The sequence below is a fragment of the Lactuca serriola genome, chromosome 2 (genome assembly GCF_051521515.1).
Source record: "Lactuca serriola cultivar US96UC23 chromosome 2, Lser_US96UC23_V15, whole genome shotgun sequence".
Lineage (NCBI taxonomy): Eukaryota > Viridiplantae > Streptophyta > Magnoliopsida > Asterales > Asteraceae > Lactuca > Lactuca serriola.
In genome coordinates this window covers 164,518,268-164,528,201 of record NC_136409.1, presented here as the reverse complement: position 1 = coordinate 164,528,201, position 9,934 = coordinate 164,518,268, and the positions used below count along the sequence as shown (strand labels likewise).

General features: G+C 33.7%; 1 protein-coding gene and 1 long non-coding RNA gene across 2 annotated transcripts; one reads left to right on the top strand and one right to left on the bottom strand.

The window, feature by feature from the left end:
* Positions 1-952: 952 nt before the first annotated feature.
* On the top strand, positions 953-2,606 carry LOC145090558 (uncharacterized). Its single transcript, XR_013701647.1, has 3 exons — positions 953-1,049; positions 1,613-2,115; positions 2,377-2,606. It is a non-coding gene; the product is annotated as an uncharacterized LOC145090558 (long non-coding RNA).
* A 2,247-nt stretch (positions 2,607-4,853) lies between these two features.
* Positions 4,854-5,871, bottom strand: LOC145090557 (uncharacterized). Its single transcript, XM_079028714.1, has one exon. The coding sequence runs from the start codon at positions 5,832-5,834 to the stop codon at positions 4,944-4,946; it is 891 nt and encodes a 296-aa protein (XP_078884840.1). The 5' UTR covers positions 5,835-5,871; the 3' UTR covers positions 4,854-4,943.
* Between the last annotated feature and the right edge of the window lie 4,063 nt (positions 5,872-9,934).

Here is a 9,934-nt window from a genome sequence, read left to right as displayed (position 1 = left end):
TGCGCAGCTCTTGTCTGAGTCCAACCGTTGTAGCGACGAGACTTTTACTCGAAGGATTATCCGAGCCTCATTGCATGTGATGGTAATCAGGTGGTGGCTAATTGGCATTACAAGGAGGCCTTCAGCAGCTGAGGACTGTTTGGGTAGAGTATTGATTGCATACTAAGCAACTAAAATAATTAGATTTAAATTAGAAATTATTAGGAATCCCCTAATCCCCTCCTCTAATCTAATAAATAAAACATTTTTTGCCACATGGCAGTCAATTAGCCCCACCCAATCAATTTATCCCGCCAATTACATGTAAGTGAATTTCCAATAATGCCCCGCTTCCTGTAATTGTATAGCGTATTGATTGCATACTTCCAGTCTTCATTCTCTTCCTCATTTTCTACCCTATTTCTTTATCCGCTCCCTGATTTTTTTGAATTCAACAGTTCTTAATTTGTTTTGAAATCATGATGATTTTTTTTTGCAAGTATGGAACGTAATCTATCCAAAATTGAAATCGGTAGACTAGGCTTCTATGGTAAACATTCAGTTTAATACTTGTCCTGTTCAAACCCTCGATCCGATCAATGGTTGACGGTAATCCTTATTCTTCTTCTCTAGGATTCAAGGCAATGTCTAGGTCGTGAAGCTATGGCGTCGTCTCTCCCTTTCCAGCTCCGACACTGAGGTTTTAAATTTAGGGTTGCCTCTCTGAGTTCAATTAGCATATGATTGTTGTTAAACCATTTCATTGCTAATTCAAATTTAAAGATTGCATCCCTTAATTTAAGGTATGCCCGTTAAAAAATCTTCATATTTTTCGATTCCATTCAATTCTACCCTTAAAATCAGTCAACAATTCTTGTAACTAAGATCCCATAAAATCAGGGACAATTGTAAATATATTTCCCGCTGCATAGCAAGAAATCATTAACAAATCATATCCAAAATTGAAATGCGCAGTGGATTTCAAATACAGGAAGGACCAAGCTAATATATTCATGATACTTCAAATGGGAGTTGTGTTGATGTTCGATGGTCAAATGCCTGTTATCAAGGTAAGTTCTTTCTTCAATCCTTACCATTTTCTATCATTCAAAGTTTACCTAATTTATAGTTTCATTATGATTCCATATTCTATAGTTATATAAAGAGTACAAAGAATACAAAGAATATGAAATCTGAATTCGTTACAACATATTTGAAATTGATGGGAGATAAATGATAAGGAATGAAAACAAATGATTTCTCTATAAAATTCCAAGTTGGATTATGGGTTCTTTAGTTTCATACTTACAATTGGCAGCCAAAAATAAAACTATCATCTTTTCTTTAAACTCAAAGTGACCGGTATCACTCGATTTATAGACTGGAGTGGGAATGGTATATATGATTAAGCTATGATTTTGAATTTTTACTTAAACATGTAGGAAGAATGGTTGGTCATTTTGCTAATCCTCTATCAGACCCTTTTGAAGAAAAAGATGTGCTAAGTCTCAAAGATTAGTCAAAGCATACTCCCAATCTGCAAGGTAAAACTTTTACGAACAAAATGAAAAGATTCAAATATACCCACATATCAAAAATGCAATTTATTTTAAGATTTATTTTTCTTTGATAGGTCACATGCTCCTTACAACCCGCCTTCAAGAAAATCCTAGCCTGGAGATGTAAGTCAGTCTCATTCTCTTTTCATGATCAAATGACCTTTTCACCCCTGTTTATGTGGACATCAGTTGATAACTCAGGTGAGCAACATCTTGAATTATCAAAGGACAAAAACATATAACCTATATCTTTTTAATCCTTTTATATAAAACTGACATCATATATTTCTTTTCATTTCACCTCTGTTTTTGCTCAATTGTAGAAATAATAATTTCTTATTATTTGGACGACTGATAATTGGTAGCTTCTTCAACTTTTAAGGTTATAGTTGGAAGAAATTGAAATATGATTTTTTGAAGGCTCTTTATTTCTTTTTTTTACTTAAGTTCTTTAATTTATTAAAATTTATTTTACAATAATCAATCAGATATTAATTATTTTGTATGCAGATTGTTGTAGGTAAACCCATAGATACCATGCCAGGATACAACGACTATATAATTTTTGCTTTCCAAAGTAGGTTGTCCTCTTTCAAAATAAATATGTTTTCCTCCTCACACAACACTATGCAATTTAGCAATTTTTATACATAATAACGTTTAAAGACTTCAATACCCTAATTTTCATGGTTTGTGTTGATTATCATATGCATAAGTTCATAAATTTAAGTATAATGAAGTAGAAACAGAGATAATAGTCTAAAAATGGACATTATATGTACTTTTTGTCAAAATTCAATCTATTTGTTCACTGATTATTCTGTTTGATTTTGTTCAGCTTTCACTGATCCTTTGATTTGAGGTGACTTATATAAACAAAGTCAAGACCAGAAGAATTGCTCAGTTTGATAGGCTTTTTGATATTACTGCTAGGTAGATGCGCATAATAATGGATGTTGGAAAAGACATTCTTTTTCCTTCACCTGCATCATCCAATATATTTGCTTAGTTAGGGCATATGCATATGTTGTCAAAAAGAATCTCAGGTTGGCTTATTTCTTTATTTTCTTATTTATTTGTAATGTCTTTATAGCTTTATGTTTGGTTCATACACTGGTTCAGGACTAAGCCTTTTGAAACCAGTAGATTTGGTAGACCAAATTTACTAAAAGGTTCAAATAACCCCTATCTCCAACTGTAGATGTTGGTTATCTTCAATCTTTGTTACCCCATATCTTCAGTTTCAATTCAGGTTTAGCCAATGTTACATTAAGTAATTGTACCATAGCCCACTTTTCCTTTTATTTCGTCCCTTTTCATTATCTTAAAATACAATTTAGTTTTTTTACTAGAAAGATTCTATAACCATTACTCATTACTCACCTTGTATGGGATTTTCAATTCTCATATAAGGCACTTTGAGTTGAAAATGAGAAATCACTCATGATCAGACTATAATTATCAATTTGATCATGTTTATACTGGGTATCTGTGGCACCATTTATCATCACAATCTCATTTTGAAACTAAGAAAAGACAAAGAAAAAGAATACAAGATCCCTCATGATGGACTTTTTTTTATTTGCTCACATTATCTATCCAAAATCATTATATTTGTGGGGTTATCTTTTATTAGGCATATGTTCCATGATTTTAATTGCGTGAAGTTATGAGATCATAAAAGGGTATGTAAACAAGTTTGAAGATTTTCCCAGAAACATCAAGTGTGTGATACCGTATATACTATGAATACTCCAACAGAATTTGTTAATTTCTAGCCTTCTGAAATGTTTAGACTAAATTACAATTTAGCCCTATGCTTTGTTGATTCATACGAGTATGGTCTCTGAAAGAATCTTATAACCTTTTTGTCCTTGTAAAATATTTTTTATTTAACTTAATGACTTAGATTTTAATGCCCCTACCTTCGTTTTATACGTATTGAAATTTGATCACATTGGAAGCGATAGGAGATTCAGACATAAGGTGCTTCTTGGATTATATCTCATACTACACGTGAAGTGTATTTTGGTCATTAATAATGCTAATTGGAACAAGGTTTATCAAGCTACGATTACGTCTAAATGGAATGGTATTAAAACATTCCCTTATATATCTGTCATATATATTTCTTTTTCTATTTTAATATTATTTTGATATTTTTTTTATTATAAAGTTAATAAAGTTAAAAATGCAGGTAAGATAAAATCTGTAAGCTTTGGTTCTGATGCAAAATACATAGTGGTTGGGTCAATGGATAGAAAATTTGGCTTTTTGGTTTTCCCGGAGAAAAGGATATTGCAATGGAATCTGGTTTTCTAAAAAAGTTAAAGTGTGTATGGTTGTTGTTTATGGGAATTTGAAATGTATCATTTTGAAAATGTTTTTTTTGATGAAATAGAATTAAATAATAAGAGTTAAATAATTTTTGGGTTTTCTCTACATGTAAATATTTTTAGTTATAGTAATCTACATAAAAGTCACCGTATTTTTACCATTTTATAGTTTAACCAAAGTATTTATTAATGAAATCCATATATTTTTAAGGAAATTTCCTAAAGTGGCCACATCACAATGGTTTCTTATTTGTCGATTTAGCATACTCGAAGACTCTTCTCACCGGTTTGCTAAATTACCATTATATTATTTATTAATTCCTCATTTTAGTTAGATCCTATTTTTATATTATTGCAATAGAAGAGAATATGCAAAATATAACAATTTACTTTTGTTTGTTTCTCAACTTAGCATCTTACTTTACCTATATCTTAATAAATATTTTATCCGTAGTTTCCACATGATATAACCTAGTTGGATACATATTTGTTATTATATTTAAATATTATATAAAATTTAATATTTATATAATTTAATCTAAATTTACTATAATAACAAAATAACGTATGCCTAATGAAAATAATATAAAATAAGATGACAAATGAACAAATTATTTTCGTTTATCAAGAGATACCATTTATCTTCAGTAGCAAGCAATGAGTCCCACTTTATCGCTCATGGGCCCATTTTGCGAGGCATTTTTTAACCAGTTATGGGATGGCCGGCGGGGGCGACCCAAAATCTTTAACCTGTCCTCATGACATTCATCGTTCCGACATAAAATCCGGTTATATTGCCTTAACAACAAGATCTGTCACCCATCACCTATGTGTTCTTCGAAGATGCCACTGCTTCTTGGGCCACACTTATTAATTAAAAAGCCGGTGCCTATACATGGCCCCCATAACATGGGTATCTTAATTATATATGATATAATTTGTTTGCATGAAATGAGTTGTTTAATTTATGCGAGTATAATATCGAATTTGTATTTTAACTATTCGTTTTGGCAATGTACATTAAAATGAAAACTCAAATTACATGATAAACATGTCATCAGGCTAAAATTTACTGTGACATGATGTTGAGGAGAGATGTTCTGGTTCCAATTAATCGTCTAAAAATGCTTTCTAATCTGCTCTCAATGCATTCGAGCTGAGATTCTACACTTTCCAATCTACACTTTGCAGTCTGTATCTTCTCCGATGATCCATCTTTACATGGAGCTGCCTGCAACCCAGCATCTATGGCATCCAATTCATTCAAAATTCCAAGTTCTTGTTGATCATCGCATGCCACCATCCCTTTGTGTATCAACTTCGATACCACAAATGACAATCTGTTTGGCTTTGAAACCGGCATCGCTAAGAACAACAACAAAGATTCCAAAACAGCAACTGTCATCTCACTAACTCCCACTACTGCCTTCATTACCGCTGCAAGCTGGTGGTGATCGGAATCCACCACCATAGATCCACCACTGATCGTATTATCCACTTCCTTCAAACTTCCAACCAACCGTTTAACATCTTTCTTCATTTTCCTTCTAAACGAACTGTAATCAACGTTGTTTTCTGTGTTTCTCCTCCGACGAAGAGCACAATGGAGATCCGTAATGTGTTCTTTGATCTGTGCCACCATATCCCTTGTGTTGCCACAAACATCCAAGAATTTAACCGATTCGTCTACAAGATCTTCGACCCATTTCTTGTTTTGTTGTCGAGAGATTGAAACTCGTGTGGTGGACGAATTTAGGAGGTCGACCATGGATTTATAGAGCTCTGTCAGGTGCGACAAACCATTGCACACGGTTTTTGCAGATGGTGGTGTCGCCGTTGCTGCATCCAGCTTGGCCGCGTTGAGCTGTTGTTCGATTCGAATAGTGGTCGGATGCGATCTGCAAGGCAAGCTAATGGATTTCACTTGGCATCTGGTGCTATGTTTTGAAGAAACAGCCATTGTTTTTACAGGTTTGAAGGAAAACGAAGGTGTTTGATGTCTATGTTGGTTTACAGAATTCAGAAACGATCTCTATATATATAAACTAGATCCCTACGTAAGTTTATGGGTGAGTGGGTCCAGAAGCAAATCTATTGGTACATGTGTGTAATGCATGTGATGCCAGCATGGGTTTTCCTTTTTTGGGTCGGGTGTTAGGCCATAGGGGTAGTTGGTGTATGCCATTTTTTATTGTACATGTATAATTATGAGCAAACAATCTATGATCAAATGTGTGAGGTGTACACTCTGAAAAAGCGCCATGTAAAGGTATTAGATTTTACATATACGTGGCACGTAAAGATTGTATCTTTTCCTAACTTTCTACATACATCATGCGTCGTGCTCACGTGCTGTATTGAAGACGTAATTGGTCCACGTATGACCCTTTCACCCACGTGTTGCCCCCACAACTATTGATGTTATTTGTTGTGGCGCGGTGCCAATAAAGTTAGGAGTGGTCCAAATATAGCCACCTCCATTCCCTGTCCTTTCATTTTTTTGGGAGTATGATTACTAGTTTACTACAACGAATGTACACATGTATGGTCGTAGTTGAGTTTTTCCATATTCGTAGTCCTCTTTAAAATTATTAAATATAATGAGTCAATTTATAGTTATTTAAAGATGTGTATTGAATAATGATGTCCATATTTTGATTATATAAAAACCCAATTGTATATTTATATTTTATTGGCTATTTACCATTTTATCAGAATGTAAACTATTATGCTCCTCCTGGTTTGGTTCACGTTCTGCTCTTACTGGTTCCTTGCTGGATGTGGTTCCTTGCTGGATGAGGGGTGTGGGGGAGGTGGTTTATTTTTAATTTAATTATATATAAATAGAAGTAAAAGATCAAATGAAAATCCTTAAATGTTAAAAACCATCTAAGAACCTTTTCATTAAGGGTATTTGTGTCAATTCAATTATTTACGTTACTAAATACTACAAACTAAAGATCAATTTCATTTTTATAACCAATTATTCAAACTCAAACACTTACATCTCTTTTTATCCCTCTCTCTCTCTCTCTCTCTCTCTCTCTCTTTTGCCTCCTACTACCTCCGGCTGCCACTGCCACTGGCAGTACCACTGCTACCAACAGAATATCGTGGTGGCAGACAACAACTTTCATATCTAGTACCGTCGTTTTCAGATCTAGAAACGACACCTTCGGATCTGGAACCACTGCCTTCAGATCTAGAAACACCGTCTTCAGATCTGCAACCAACACTTCTAGATCTATGATTTTCTGATGTTATTCAAATCTGATTAGATATGTTGTTTTTGGTGCGATTTCTTCAGATCTAGAACCACCGCCTTCAGATCTGGAACCACCACATTTAGATCTAGAACCATCACCTTCAGATCTACAACCAACATTTCCAGATCTACCATTTTCCAACGTCACTCTAATCTGATCAGATATGTTGTTTTTTGTGCGATTTCTTCATATTTGATATCGTCACCATCACAATCGACAAAGGCTACACGTTGACGACTACACCACCGTCGTCTATCCCTGCTGCTGCCTTCTACTACTAGAGTAAACAAATTGTATCAGATCTATTCCACCACCACAACCGTCGTTTTTTCCTCCAAACACCACTTTCACGTTGCTTCAGATCTGCTCTGACGATGATCTATACGATGACAAGCTCAGATTTGGAATATCTGAAGACTCTAAGGAACATGAGAATCTAAGATCTATAAATCATCTCACATCTGAAAACAATAAGCACACAAGGTGTTTGATGAAATGTCTCAAAAAGATCTGTAAGTTTTTAAGTTATGAATAAGTGTTTAAAATTTTGTATTAAGTTGTTAATTTGTGTTTGAAGTGTGTATTATACTATGATTTTTTTGATGCCTTATCCTTTGAATTTTAGTGTTTGAAATATTGAATTAAGCTTTGAATTAGCGTCTGAAATGTTTTATTAAACTGTGAATTCTGATTTTTTTTATCCACATCTGAAATCTATACATGTAAATGAGGTGTGAATGCAGTGTATTAAATTGTGAATTATACTAAGCTGTGAATTTTATTCACATCTTAATATAACCAATTCACATTTTAATACATAGAAATGCCTCTAGATATGAATGTATAAATATAAATTTTAAGTTGCGATATGGCTGCGAATATATAATTTTTGTGTATTAAATTGTGAATTATTGTATTAAACTGTCGATTTTGTATATTAAACTGTGAATTAATTGTATTAAGTTGTGAATTTTGTGTATTAAACTATGAATTTATTAAATTAAGCAATGAATTTTGTATATTAAATTGTGAATTCAATATCTTAAGATGTGAATTGATTGTATTAGGTTGTAAATTGACTGTCCACGTCTATATGTATAAATGTAAGTTTTAAGTTAAGAATATAACATTTTTGTGCATTAAACTGAGAATTTATTGTATTAAGTGGTGAATTTTTTGTATTAAACTGTGAACTGATTATATTAAACTATGATTTGTATTAAGCTGCAAATTTTTTTGTTAATTTTGCGTTAAAGTATGAATTATTTTTGTATGAATCTTTGTATTAGTTTTCTTGTAAATATATTTATTTTTTTGTGTTGTATAAATGTGTAAAAATGTAGTAGTTTTATAATAGTTTTGCGTTAAACTCTAAAAAAGTGAATCAATATGTTTATTAGACTGTGAATGTAGTTTTTAAGCTATCAATACATGACTTTATATGAATGCAAATCTGATTTGGAAGGAAGGATGGTTGCAACGGTAACACAAATGGTCGGTAGCAACGTGTTGTAGTGGGTGGTGATTGTAAAGTTCGAGTTTGACTTCTTTGAATTTTTGAATTATTGTAAAATGAATTATTTTCACTTAGTTGGAGTCTCATGATATAGTTTAATGGTGACATTTAGTGGATTAAATTCAATGTCGATAGAGTTTAATTGTTATTTGTGATTTTTGCGCCTAAAATGGACATCATTCTGACATGTGTCCATATTTACAAGGAAGATGCGAAGAAGTGCAAAAGAAGGAAAGCTACTACTTGTCAAACCAATGGAGTTATGATCGGCCTCAACATGATCAATGGTGGGACAACAACCAAGCTTGGGGAAATAACCAATACCGAAACCCATACCAAGCTTGGGGAAATAACCAATACCAACCAACTCCACAGTTCCAACAACCCTATCCTTACCCTCCCCAACAAAAAGAAACGGCATGCATGTCCTTAGAAGACATTGTGAAAATCATTGGCACTTCTACCCAATTTTTCCAGGAAACAAGCCAAGCCAGCCTCAAAAGCTTAGAGCTACAAATAACACAACTTGCTTAATTAATGAGTATAATGGAAGCTCAAAAGCATAGCGCATGTGTCATTCCTTTGAAAGATGAGAAAAGTTTTGATGGCCCAAGAGTGTCATATGAAGAAGAGGAAGGAGTGGAAGTGGAAGAGGTTGTCAAGGAGGAAGAGGAAATTGAGAAAGCTGACAATGAAACTATAAAGGAAGTGATAGGGGTTAACGAAAGAGAGGTTGAGTCACCCACTACCATTTAGAAACTACCTCCAGTTGTAGAACAACCACAAGAGCTAGAAATGATAAATCTGTCGGGCCCTTCAAAGGATACGTATCCCGAGAAAGAAGACACCCAACCGGTCACCTACTCAACCACCATGTCAAAGAGGGTAGAGTTGGTCACCATAATGAACAAGTACAAGAAAGAATATGGTTGGATGATTTCTATTATCAAAGGTCTAAGTCCGTTATGGTTCTCCCGTAAAAAGAAAGTCAAATATAAGAAAAGAGTCCCAATGGAGGTGTGGATATTAAAAAGTGTTGACATGTGGCAAGTTTTCAAGGTTAATGGATATCAATTGAAGCCATCCTATGAAGGTTTTTATTCAAATATCCAATATGTCGTCCATTTGGACGCCCCAAAGTGTTCAAGTGAAGTTTGGAGGCGTCTCGCCAAAGACGTTAAAGAAGGGCATTTTTGGAAAGCATTGTGCTTTCGTTTTCTTTCATGTTCCGAATAAATGCTTTTGTTAAAACCGTTTTTTTCGTTTTCAAAAGCTTCC